A 13915-nucleotide genomic window follows, 5' to 3' on the forward strand; every position below is an offset into this window, starting at 1 on the left:
TGAGCGTGGTGAGAGTGGTGAGCGTGGTGAGCGTGATGAGTGAGTGAGTGGTGAGTGAGTGGTGAGTGAGAGTGGTGAGTGAGTGGTGAGTGTGAGTGGTGAGTGAGAGTGGTGAGTGGTGAGTGAGAGAGTGGTGAGTGAGTGAGAGTGGTGAGTGAGTGGTGAGTGTGAGTGGTGAGTGATGGTGGTGAGTGTGAGTGGTGAGTGAGAGAGTGGTGAGTGTGAGTGAGTGTGTGTGGTGAGTGTGAGTGGTGAGTGAGTGGTGAGTGAGTGTGGTGAGTGGTGAGTGAGTGTGGTGAGTGTGAGTGTGAGTGGTGAGTGTGTACTTCCCCCCCACCCACCGGCTGGTGTGGATGTCCACGACTCGCCCCACGCCACCGCTGGCCTGCAGGCGCTGAGCGTTGGCGGCGCTGCCGCACACCAGCGCAGTGAGCGCCCAGAGCACCGCCGACACCCTGTCCTCACCCAGCCGGGAGGCCTCACCACCACCCTCACCACCCTCACCACCCTCACCACCCTCACCACCCTCAGCACCCTCACCACCACCCTCACCACCACCCTCCTCACCACCCTCGCCACCCTCACCACCCTCACCCTCACCACCCTCACCACCCTCACCACCCTCACCACCACCCTCCTCACCACACTCACCCTCACCACCCTCACCACCCTCACCCTCACCATCACCACCACCATCACCACCCTCCACACCACCCTCACCACCCTCACCACCCTCGCCAACAACCGGCAGCATCAGGGTGAGGATCCTCACGCCGTTGTACAGCCCTGGGGAGTGCGGGGAGACGGTGGTGAGCGGCCTCCATCACCACCCCCATCACCACCTGAATCATCATCGTCATGACCTCCATCACCACCCCCATCACCACCTGAATCATCACCTCCATCACCACCTCCATCACCACTCCCATCACCACCTGAATCATCATCATCACCTCCATCACCACCATCATCACCTCCATCCACATCTCCATCATCACCTCCCTCCCATCACCTCTATCACCACCCCCATCACCACCTCCCTCCCATCACCTCTATCACCACCCCCATCGCCACCTCCCTCCCCCCCATCACCTCTATCACCACCCCCATCACCACCTCCCTCCACCCCCCATTACCACCTCCCCCGCGTCCCACCGATGAGTCTCTGGCTGTTGGGGTCATTCCGAGCGAGGACTCGCACAGCGTTGACCGAGGTGAACGCCAGCAGCCGTCGATGGCTCCGCAGCTGCTTCAGGAGGCAGGGCAGCCCCCCGCTGTGAGCGACAACCACGCCTGCCAACGCCGACCACTGCTCGCGACGACGCACGGCAACAAGACAGCACCACGCAGACGGCGCGTCACACGGTGAGCGTTGCTAGGGAGCGTTGCTAGGGAGCGTTGCTAGGGAGTGTTGGTAGGGAGCGTTGGTAGGGAGCGTTAGTAGCGAGTGTTGCTAGGGAGCGTTGTTAGGGAGCGTTGGTAGGGAGCGTTAGTAGCGAGCGTTGCTAGGGAGCGTTGGTAGCGAGCGTTGCTAGCGAGTGTTGGTAGGGAGCGTTGCTAGGGAGCGTTGTTAGTGAGCATTGCTAGCGAGCGTTGCTAGCGAGCGTTGCGAGCGAGCGTTGCTAGCGAGCGTTGGCAGGGAGCGTTGCTAGGGAGCGTTAGTAGCGAGCATTGCTAGGGAGCGTTAGTAGCGAGCGTTGCTAGGGAGCGTTAGTAGCGAGCGTTGCTAGCGAGCGTTGGTAGCGAGCGTTGGTAGGGAGAGTTAGTAGCGAGTGTTGCTAGGGAGCGTTGTTAGGGAGCGTTGGTAGGGAGCGTTGTTAGGGAGCGTTGGTAGCGAGCGTTGCTAGCGAGCGTTGGTAGGGAGCGTTGCTAGGGAGCGTTGTTAGCGAGCGTTGCTATGGAGCGTTGCTAGCGAGCGTTGCTAGCGAGCGTTGGCAGGGAGCGTTGCTAGGGAGCGTTAGTAGTGAGCGTTGCTAGGGAGCGTTAGTAGCGAGCGTTGTTAGGGAGCGTTAGTAGCGAGCGTTGCTAGGGAGCGTTAGTAGCGAGCGTTGCTAGCGAGCGTTGGTAGCGAGCGTTGGTAGGGAGCGTTGGTAGCGAGCGTTGGTAGGGAGCGTTGGTAGCGAGCGTTGGTAGGGAGCGTTGGTAGGGAGCGTCGATAGCGAGCGTTGGTAGGGAGCGTTGGTAGGGAGCGTCGATAGCGAGCGTTAGTAGCGAGTGTTGCTAGGGAGCGTTGGTATCGAATGTTACTAGGGAGCGTTGTTAGGGAGCGTTAGTAGCGAGCGTTGGTAGCGAGCGTTGCTAGGGAGCTTTAGTAGCGAGTGTTGCTAGGGAGCGTTGTTAGCGAACGGGGGCAGGAGGAGCGACGCTCACAACAACGAGCGGAGCGCCGGGGTGGCTAAAACGCGGCGAGTTGGCGCAGTAGGGGGCACGGGTGGTGGTGCAACGGCCGGCGGTCATCTCCTCAGTCGGTTGACCCCACGGCACCTGGCGGGTCCGCACCGCGACCTCCTGCCGGCCCTAGACGTGCACACGGCCTGGCGCGGGTGTTGGTTTTATGGTGCAGTGAGCCCCCACCTCGGTGTCTCTGCTGGCCAGGGTGTAGATGATGCTGGTTGCCGATTCCAGGACGACCGGGTTGTGTGACTGCTGCAGCAGGGACACGTAGCAGCTGACCGCGTCGGGTTGGTACAGCAGCTCACAGCCTGCACAACGCCCGTACATCATAAACTACTACACACCACACTACCATACACTACACTACTATACACAATACTATACACTACTACACTACTATACAGTACTATACACTACACTACTATACACTGCAGAATACACTACACTACTATACACTACACTATACACTACTATACACTACACTATACACCACACTACCATACACTACACTACTATACACTGCAGACTACACTACACTCTATACCATACACAACACATTATATTACACTATAAACTACACTACAGACTACACTAAACTACTATACTACACTATACACTACACCACCCTACCATACACTACACTGATAATACGTTTTTCCCCTTTTTCTGGCAACAAAACAGCTGTGTTAAGATGTTAAAACACCAAACTGAAACCTTTTACAAGGAATCTGTACCAGTACACTACACTATACACAACACTATACACTACACTATACACTGCTATACACTATAAACTACACTATACACTACTATACACTACACTATACAAGACACTATACACTACACTATACACTACACTATATACTACTATACACTACACTACTATATACTACACTATACACTACACTACTATACACTACACTACTATACACTATACACTACTATACACTATACACTACACTAGTAGACACTACACTACACACTACTACACTACACTATACACTACACTATACACTACATTATACACTACACTACACACTAGTGCTGTACTAGTGACGAATTGGCCACGTTCTGTTTACGTGACAACCCTTACTAGGTGGCTGTGTCGGGTGGTGGTGGGTTTTAACGACTCAACATTTATATATTTACGTGATCTAACCCAAAAAAACTCTATTATGTACACTATACACGACTATACACTAACTATACATTACACTACACACGACACGAATATACACTACACTGTACACTACACTGTACACTACACTATACACTACACAGAGAGAAGTAGGCGCGCAGTTTCAGGACTCACTGTGAGGAGGAGGAGGGAGGGGTATGAGGAGGGGGGTGAGGGGGAGAAGAGTGAGAAGGAGGGGGTGAAGGAGGGGGAGGAGGAGGTCGAGGAGGGGGAGGAGGGGGGGAGGAGGATGAGCAGGAGGTGGAGGAGGAGGCGAGGATGAGAAGGAGGAAGGGAAGGAGGCTGCTGCTGTATCTGTGAGTGCTGCGACTCAGGACTGACCGCGGGGAGGAGGGAGGGGGAAGGGAGGGGGGAGGGAGGGGGAGAGGGGGTGAGTGAGGGTGTGAGTGAGGGTGTGAGTGAGGGTGTGAGTGAGTGAGTGTGTGTGAGTGAGGGTGTGAGTGAGGGTGTGAGTGAGGGTGTGAGTGAGTGAGTGAGGGTGTGAGTGAGGGTGTGAGTGAGGGTGTGAGTGAGTGTGTGAGTGAGGGTGTGAGTGAGGGTGTGAGTGAGGGTGTGAGTGAGGGTGTGAGAGGGGTGTGAGTGAGTGAGGGAGTGAGTGAGTGAGTGAGGGAGTGAGTGAGGGAGTGAGGGAGTGAGTGAGGGAGTGAGTGAGAGGGGAGTGAGTAAGGGAGTGAGTGAGGGTGTGAGTGAGAGGGGAGTGAGTGAGGGAGTGAGAGGGGAGTGAGTGAGGGTGTGAGAGGGGAGTGAGGGTGTGAGTGAGGGTGTGAGTGAGGGGGGGTGACAGTGGCCACCTGTTTTACGGGTCGTGATGTGCACGCTCAGCTGGTGCATGATGCAGACTGCATCCTCCACCGCCTGCGGACACAGACAGACCACGGCAGATGAAGGCAAAGATCCCCCGTGTAGCCCGTGGCAGACCGTAGGGGACAGTGCTGTTAGTTGCTCATGAGGGGGTGGATGGCCAGCGCCGCGGACATTACACACACACACATACACGCAGACATACACACACACATACATACACACACGCACACATACACACACACATACATACACACACATACATACACACACGCATACATACACACCTACACACACGTGGACATACACACACGCATACATACACACGCGCACACATACATACATACATACACACATACACACACGTACACATACACACATACACACGCGCACACACACATACACACATGCACACACAAGCACCTTGGTGTGGGGGTCACCTGAGTCTCGGTGTTGTGCCCTTTGAGTGCCGAGCGGATGAAGTGCAGCACGCAGTCCACCAGCCCCTCGCACTGCCGCACGCTCAGCCACATGTTCGAGCTCAACTCCCTGGAACGTCACGAACGTCACGTCAACCACGACGTCACCGCCGTGACGTCAACCCTGACGTCACCGCCGTGACGTCAACCCTGACGTCAACCCTGACGTCACCACCGTGACGTCAACCCTGACGTCACCGCCGTCACGTCAACCCTGACGTCACCGATGTCACATCAACCACGACGTCACCGCCGTGATATCAACCACGACGTCACCGCCGTGACGTCAACCACGACGTCACGGACGTCACAACAACCACGACGTCACCGCCGTGACGTCAACCCTGACGTCACTGACGTCACATCAACCACGACGTCACCGACGTCACATCAACCACGACGTCACCGCCGTGACGTCGTGGTTGACGTCACCGCCGTGACGTTAACCACGACGTCACAACAACCATGACGTCACCGCTGTGACGTTGTGGTTGACGTCACCGCCGTGACGTCAACCAGGACGTCACCGACGTCACATCAACCACGACGTCACCGACGTCACATCAACCACGACGTCACCGCCGTGACGTCTGCCTCGGCGCGCCTTACCGCAGGCACTTCAGGGTGTTGCAGAATGCCGCGGAGGGCGAGGAAGGCGAGCAGGGCAAGGCGGGCGAGGTGAGCGAGGTGAGCGAGGTGGATGAGGTGGGCAAGGAGGGTGAGGTGAGCGAGGTGAGCGAGGTGGATGAGGTGGGCGAGGTGGATGAGGTGGGCGAGGAGGGTGAGGTGGGCGAGGAGGGTGAGGTGAGCGAGGTGGGTGAGGTGGGCGAGGTGAGCGAGGTGGGTGAGGTGAGCAAGGTGGATGAGGTGAGCGAGGTGGATGAGGTGAACGAGGTGGATGAGGTGAGCGAGGTGGATGAGGTGAACGAGGTGGGTGAGGTGGGCGAAGTGGATGAGGTGAACGAGGTGGATGAGGTGAGCGAGGTGGATGAGGTGAGCGAGGTGGATGAGGTGAGCGAGGTGGATGAGGTGAACGAGGTGGGTGAGGTGGGCGAGGCTCCCCGGTTGCTGATCCAGCCGCTCTCCGGCACCATCACGAGCTCCACCAGTGCCGGCAGGCAGCACACCAGTGCCACCCTCAGAGACTCGTGGTACGTCAGGTTGCACAGCGTGCCTGGGGCATCATCATCACTGGATCATCATCATCACCATATTATCATCATCATCATCATTACCAGATCATCATCATCACCAGATCATCATCATCACCAGTTCATCATCACATCATCATCACCAGATCATCATCATCATCACCAGATTATCATCACCGGATCATCATCATCATCACCAGATCATTATCATCATCACCAGATCATCATCATCACATCATCATCACCAGATCATCATCATCACCAGATCATCATCATCATCGTCATCACATCATCATCATCACCAGATCATCATCATCATCACCAGATCATCACCACCACCAGCAGGTCACCACGAAGGCTGGTGCGTTGTTACCGGTGATCCTCTCCAGGGCGTGAGGGTTTCGAGTGCGTCCCAGCAGGCTGGCGAGGGCGGCGACGCCGCCCCTGTTGCAAAGCGCCAACGCACCAACACGGCTGGAGCTGAGGGCTTGCAACGCCTCGCACACGAACACACACACCTGTGGGGGCACGCGGAGGTGAGGAGATGCACACACAAGACACACACACATACACACAGACACACACACACACACCTGTGGGGGCACGCGGAGGTGAGGAGATACACACACAAGACACACACAGACACAACAATAACAACCGCCATTCGCCACTAAGTGGCGGTGACGTCACCACGACGCTTGTGCCAGGCTATGTGCACCCTGAGGCCACGTGAAGTGTCGAACGCCCGCTGGCAGGAGGTCACGGGGCAGACCCAGGTGCCACGGGTCGACTGACTGAGATGACTGGCTGATGCACCACCTGTGCCCCCTACTGTGCCAACCTGCTGTGCTTTCGCCACCCGGCGCTCCGCTCGTTGTTGTGAGCGTCGCTCCTCCGCCCTCCGTTGTTGTTGGAGGGCGACTACCTCCAACTGCCCAGTAGCATCCTTCACGAGCCTCCTCCACAGAGGCCGATCTTGACACCGCTGGTACCAGTCATCGGCAAGTCCACTCAGCTCCACGTTCCTCCTGTACCATATCACTCCATCTCTTCTCTAGCCCGTGCAGCGCCCGCTTAGCCCCCTCAATCCGGCCGAACAAAAGCTGTTTCGGCATGCGGTGGCTGGGCATGCGGGCTACATGACCCAGCCATCGCAGCCTTGCCCGCCGGAGAAGCTCACCGATGGGACCTTGCCCAGATCTTTCAAGGATTTGTGAGCTCCTCACACAATCCAGTCTGGTTCAACCCGGTATGGATCGTAGGCAGGCCAGCCTAAATGTTTCTAACCGGCGAAGATGTTCCATTAGCGGGGTCCACGTTTCGCAAGCGTAGAGAAGGGAGGGAATGACCGTGGCCGAGAAGACCTGACGCTTAGTGCAGAGCGACAGACCAGGTAGCTTCCACACAGCGTTACGCAACCGATGAAAGGATATTGCCGCTCGACTGATTCGGAGTGAGACCTCTGCTGTTAAACTGGAGCCAGTCATAAGCACACTGCCCAGGTATGGGAAACACTCCACTTTCTCCACAACTGCCCCATCACCGATTGGGAGTTGTGGGGGTGGAGTGTCCGATGGTACAAAATACCCAGGCAGGTGCTTAGTTTTGGTGGGGCTGATGGTAAGGCCCCACCTCTTAGTGGCATGCTCCAGTCTCAGCAGCAGCGTCTCCAACTCCTCCTCTGACTGAGCAGCTATTACCAAATCATCAGCATACATAACGTGTTTGAGCAATAGGGAGCCATCCCTTGACCGCACCCGGGCATCAATCAGCCTCCCATTATATCTGTACCATATGGAGATTCCCCCGGTAGAGCTATTGAAGGCTTCACGAACTACGTGGTCAAAATAGATGTTAAATAATGTGGGAGCCAGAGGACATCCCTGTCGCACCCCAAGGTGTACAGGGAATGGCTCTGACTCCCGGCCACGTAGTTTTACCCGGGCCCGCTCACCATCATGAAGGTCCTTAATGATCGTGAGCAGAGGGTCAGGTACTCCAAAAGCACGAAGAACGACCCAGAGCCCAGGCCTACTGATGGTATCATAGGCCTTGACCAGGTCAATAAAGCAGAGATGTCGGTCTTGTTGGAATTCCCTACACCTCTGCTGTAGCAGACGGACAGAAAATATGGCATCTGTGCAGGACCGCCCTTTCCTGAAACCACATTGGGGCTCCGCCTCTCCTCAGCGTGCCTGGCAAGGCGATGCTGAATAATCCTTGCCAGGACCTTTCCTGGCACACTGAGTGAGATGCCCCTGTAGTTGTTACAGTCTGTGCGGTCCCCCTTCTTAAAAAGGGGGACCACCAGGGCATCCTTCCAATCCTGCAGAACCCGTCCAGTGGTCCAGACTGTTGTTATGATGTCATATAGGGCAGTCTGTGCACAAACGCCACCCTCCCTCAGCATTTCGCTTAGGAGATCATCTCTGCCCGCTGCCTTTCCTGGTCTCAGACTCCGGATCGCCTTCAGTACTTCCTCAGCAGACGTCACCTCAGCCAGCCACTCACAGGGGGTGACTTCTTCCAATATTTGAGGCACCGCAGCCTCAGCAGGGTCATCCTCACTTTGTGCCACGATGTTTTCCTGGCTGAGGGATTTTCCCTCCCCCAGGACCTCACAGAAATGCTCAGCAAATCTGCAAACCTGTTCCTGGGGGTCGGAGATTGGATCACCGTTTTTTCCCCTAATGATGGTAATAGGTGTGGCGCTGCAGGTTACTTTTTTGATGGAGTTAAATAGAGATTTGTGATCACGGGCCACTGAGGCAGACTTCATCTCCTCAGCAACCCGCGACCACCACCCATCCTTGCAGCGCCTCACGGCTCTCCGAACCTCCGAGCGAAGGCTGCGGTAAGCCTCCTCATTCTCTGACGTGGGATTCTGTAGCCGATGACAGTGGGCCTGTCGCTTTTTCTCAACCATCCTGAACACATCCTCTGTCAGCCAGGGTCTCTGAGGAGGTCTGGACCGCGTACCTAAAGCAGCCATTGCAGCTGCATGAGTCACAGTCCTAAACCTCGCCCATTTACCCTCGACATCAGGAGGAGTCGGGGACGATGCCAATCCCAGCCGCAAGCGATGATGAAATTCTCGCTTGCAACTTTCATCAGATAACTGAGACCAGGCCACTTTAGGTCGGAATGGGGTCCTGGGTGCACACCCACCACCGGAGTGGAAGAATGGCAGGCGCATCTTACAGATGACTAGTCGATGGTCAGAGGGCAGATCAGCTCCACGGTAGGTCCTGGTGTCAAGAACATGGGCTCGCATTCGCTGGTCCGTCACTATGTAGTCCAGCAGATGTTCTTGCTTGGACCCGGCATGCATCCATGATGTTGTGTGGATGCGCCAATTCCGGAACAGCGTGTTGGTAATTACAAGCCCATGGGCTGCACAAAAATCTAGCAGCCTCTTACCGTTGTTATTGAGCTGATCTGGCCCATGCCCTCCAATCACTCCAGACCAGGTGCCAGTATCATGACCAACTCGGGCATTGAAGTCACCCAACATGATGACTCTATCCCGAGGGGCCACTTTAGCCAGCACCTGTGACAGGAGGTCATAGAAGGCATCTGACTCATCGGCTTTGCCTGCATCCCTCCACGGATGTTCATCTTCGGTGGGGGCATAAGTAACCACGACCATTATTCCTCGCCTCCGGTTGATGGGAAGGCGAGCCCAAAGTAGCCTGGGGCTTACAGCTTCCCACACCTCACCGCCACGCTCCCATGCCCCCTTCATTCTTTTGTTCAAAAGAAGACCCACACTCTGTTGTTTGGCAGTCTGCTGCCCCGAGTAGAGGACTGTCCACCCCTCATGGTGGCAGGAGCCAGAGCCGGTCCACCGGACCTCCTGAATGCCGCATAGATCCAGGCGGTACCGGTCCAGCTCCCGACAGAGGAGTGGCAGCCTCTCCTCTGCAGTGAGCGTTCGAACATTCCACGTGGCCACCCGTAGTGGCTTTTCGTTGTTTCTGGAGTAGCCCCGAGGGTAGGTATTCAATCTCCTGGCTCCGCCAATTGGGGTTTGGCCAGGAGACGTCATAGACGCCTGGCCCCCCGGGGCCTCCGGCACAAGCTTATTAGTTACATATTTCAGTTTAACTCGTGGTTTCGTGGTAATTAATTGAAGGTGAAGGGGTTACCAGCCCCTCGCGCCCGTCCAGAGCCCCCGTTTAGCCCCTGTGGTGGACACATATGCCATGAGGGGAGGAGCCAATCAAAATTGGATCTTCCCCCACAGCACTGTCCACGACAGAGTTGCCCGTCCGGCACCGCGAGGAGGTCGGGGGTTGTTTTGCCGGACTACACACACACAGACACACACACACAGACACACACACACAGACACACACAAGACACACACACACGAACACACACACCTGTGGGGGCACGGGCAGGTGAGGAGATGCACACACACACAGACACACGCACACACACAAGACACACACACACATACAGACACACACACATACACACACACACACACCTGTGGGGGCACGCGGAGGTGAGGAGATGCACACACACACATACACACACACAAGACACACACACACACAAGACACACACACACACATACAGACACACACAAGACACACACATACACACACACACAAGACACACACACACACACCTGTGAGGGCACGCGGAGGTGAGGAGATGCACACACACATACACACAAGACACACACATACACACACACGCACACGAACACACACACCTGTGGGGGCACGCGGAGGTGAGGAGATGCACACACAGACAAGACAAAGATCCCCCGTGTAGCCTTAACAGACTGTAGGGGCAAGTGCTGTTAGCGAGCAGCACCTATGAAGGCCGGAACGGTACACGAGGGGGTGGGTGGCCAGCACTACGCCCGACCGCCTTTGTCTCCCTAGTGGCGATGTTTACACACCACACCAGGTACTCATTTGAGGCTGAGTCGACCTAGGGGAGGCCCGGGACCGGTTCAGATAATCGTCACCGGTGTTGACCGTGAGCGGGAATCGAACCCGGGTCGCCAGGTTCATAGCGCGGTGTAGCGCTAACCGCTACACTACCGCTCCCCACACACACAGACACACGCACACAGACAGACAAAGATACAAAGACAGAGATCCCCCGTATAGCCTGAACAGACTGTAGGGGCAAGTGCTGTTAGCGAGCACAGACAGACACACACACACACAGACATACAAACAGACACACACACACAGACACACACAGACACACACACAGACAGACACACACAGACTCCCACTGCCCCACACGTGGTCTCACCTGGTCGTCGACCTCACGGGCAGCGAGCAGCGTCAGGAGTTGGCGCAGCGACCCGGCCGCCCTCACCACCGCCAGCACCAACTCACTGGGTTGCTCGCCAACGCCAACGCCACCGCCAACGCCACCGCCACCGCCAACGCCCTCCCCCACGGAGCGGCGCCCTCTCGCTGCCTGCTGCAACACCCTGGTGGCGGCGGTGGTGGTGTTGGTGGTGGTGGTGTTGGTGGTGGTGTTGTTGGTGGTTTTGATGGTTTTGGCGGTGGTGTTGTTGGCGGTGTTGGAGGTGGTGTTGTTGGCGGTGTTGGAGGTGGTGGTGTTAGTGGTGTTGTTATTGGTGTTTTTGGTGGTGTTGGAGGTGGTGTTGTTGGTGTTTTTGGTGGTGTTGGAGGTGGTGTTGTTGGCGGTGTTGGAGGTGGTGGTTTTGGCGGTGTTGTTGGTGTTGGAGGAATTGTTGGTGGTGTTAGTGGTGTTGTTGTTGGTGTTTTTGGTGGTGTTGGAGGTGGTGGTGTTGGTGAAGAGGCGTCTAAAGGTTCCCAGGAAGCAGCTCCACCAGCGGTGCGGGGAGCCAGCAGCAGCAGCAGCAGCGGCGGCAGGGCGCGGGGTCGTGAGGGCCGTGGTGGAGGTGACCATGATGGTGGTGGAGGTGACCATGGTGGTGGTGGTGGTGGCTGTGTCCCTCAGTCTGCGGGGGGGGGGAGGGAGAGTGGGGGAGAGGTGAGCGTGTGGGTGGGTGTGAGGGCAGATACTGTACACGGACAGATACTGTACACGGACAGATACTGTGCACTGACAGATACTGTACACGGACAGATACTGTACACTGACAGATACTGTACACGGACAGATACTGTACACTGACAGATACTGTACACAGCCACATACTGTACACAGAGATACTGTACACAGAGAGATACTGTAAACAGACCGATACTGTACACAGACACTGTACACAGAGAGTGTACAAGAAGAGACAGACTGCGTGTAGAGACAGACTGCGTGTAGAGACAGACTGCGTGTAGAGACAGACTGCGTGTAGAGACAGACTGCGTGTAGAGACAGACTGTGTGTAGAGACAGACTGTGTGTAGAGACAGACTGTGTGTAGAGACAGACTGTGTGTAGAGACAGACTGTGTGTAGAGACAGACTGTGTGTAGAGACAGACTGTGTGTAGAGACAGACTGCGTGTAGAGACAGACTGCGTGTAGAGACAGACTGCGTGTAGAGACAGACTGCGTGTAGAGACAGACTGTGTGTAGAGACAGACTGTGTGTAGAGACAGACTGTGTGTAGAGACAGACTGTGTGTAGAGACAGACTATGTAGAGACAGACTGTGTATAGAGACAGACTGTGTGTAGAGACAGACTGTGTGTAGAGACAGACTGTATGTAGAGACAGACTGTATGTAGAGACAGACTGTGTGTAGAGACAGACTGTATGTAGAGACAGACTGTCTCTACATACAGACTGTGTGTAGAGACAGACTGTATGTAGAGACAGACTGTGTGTACATGCAGACTGTGTGTAGAGACAGACTGTGTGTACACACACAGACTGTATCTACACACACACAGAGTACACCACGTCAGGAACAGAGAGAGAGGGTTCGTGAGAGAGAGCTTGGCGCCTTCCCCTCGGTGAGAGAGGCGAGGGTGAGGAGGAGGTGGTGAGGAGGTGGTGAGAAGGTGGTGAGGAGGTGGTGAGGAGGTGGTGAGTAACAGAGAGGGAAGGGCGCACACCGTGAGTGAGTGAGAGAGAGCTTGGCGCCTTCCCCTCAGAGAGAGGTGGTGAGAGTGAGGAGGTGGTGAGGAGGTGAGAGTGAGGAGGAGGTGGTGAGGAGGTGAGAGTGAGGTGAGGAGGAGGTAGTGAGAGTGAGGAGGTGGTGAGGAGGTGGTGAGAGTGAGGAGGAGGAGGTGGTGAGGTGGTGAGTAACAGAGAGAGGGAAGGGCGCACACCGTGAGTGTGGTGAGAGAGAGAGCTTGGCGCCTTCCCCTCAGAGAGAGGAGGTGAGAGTGAGGAGGTGGTGAGAGTGAGGAGGTGAGGAGGAGGTGATGAGAGTGAGGAGGAGGTGGTGAGAGTGAGGAGGTGGTGAGAGTGAGGAGGTGGTGAGTGAGGAGGAGGTGGTGAGAGTGAGGAGGAGGTGGTGAGGAGGAGGCGGCTGCTGCTACCTCAGCCACGAAAGTTTTAAAGTAAACATTTACCTGAGACCCGTGAAGACAATGGCGGTCGCGCTTGCTGGCGCCAAACAGGAATGAGGCGGTTCGAAGCCACTAGCCCCGCCTCCAGGGGAGGGGCCACGGCGGCGGGGGGAGTGGCTTAGTACGGCGGGAGTGGCTTAGAGCGGGGGAGTGGCTTATAGCGGGTGGGGGCGTGGCTTAGGACGGCGGGAGTGGCTTAGAGCGGGGGGGAGTGGCTTAGGACGGCAGGAGTGGCTTAGAGCGGGGGGAGTAGCTTAGAGCGGGGGGAGTAGCTTAGAGCGTGGGGGAGTGGCTTAGAGTGGGGGGAGTGGCTTAGAGCGTGGGGGAGTGGCTTAGAGCAGGGGGGAGTGGCTTAGAGCGGGGGGGAGTGGCTTAGAGTGGGGGGGGCGTGGCTTAGGACGGCAGGAGTGGCTTA

The 13915-nt window shown here is 56.2% G+C and overlaps 1 protein-coding gene across 1 annotated transcript; it reads right to left on the reverse strand.

Annotated features, from left to right (window-relative positions):
- Positions 1-623: 623 nt before the first annotated feature.
- On the reverse strand, positions 624-12262 carry LOC142921676 (uncharacterized). Its single transcript, XM_076062979.1, has 9 exons — positions 11304-12262; positions 6397-6541; positions 5482-6046; positions 4834-4942; positions 4384-4447; positions 2575-2702; positions 1156-1309; positions 676-786; positions 624-634 (listed from the first exon to the last, which is right to left on the reverse strand). The coding sequence occupies exons 1-9, from the start codon at positions 11952-11954 to the stop codon at positions 624-626; spliced, it is 1938 nt and encodes a 645-aa protein (XP_075919094.1). The 5' UTR covers positions 11955-12262.
- Positions 12263-13915: the final 1653 nt, after the last annotated feature.

The sequence above is a fragment of the Petromyzon marinus genome, unplaced genomic scaffold (genome assembly GCF_048934315.1).
Source record: "Petromyzon marinus isolate PM22_M1 ecotype Great Lakes invasive population unplaced genomic scaffold, UKy_Petmar_22M1.pri1.0 PM_G_Scaffold_83, whole genome shotgun sequence".
In the NCBI taxonomy this organism is placed as follows: Eukaryota; Metazoa; Chordata; class Hyperoartia; order Petromyzontiformes; family Petromyzontidae; genus Petromyzon; species Petromyzon marinus.

What these genes read in the sequence shown, in the direction of transcription:
- LOC142921676 (XM_076062979.1), bottom strand. Translation starts at nt 11,954, where the DNA reads ATGGTCACCTCCACCACCATCATGGTCACCTCCACCACGGCCCTCACG. An exon ending in CCCGTGAGGTCGACGACCAG is followed by an intron (nt 6,542 to 11,303) that starts GTGAGACCACGT and finishes GTGCCCCCACAG; the next exon opens with GTGTGTGTGTTCGTGTGCGA. An exon ending in CGCCCTGGAGAGGATCACCG is followed by an intron (nt 6,047 to 6,396) that starts GTAACAACGCAC and finishes ATGATGCCCCAG; the next exon opens with GCACGCTGTGCAACCTGACG.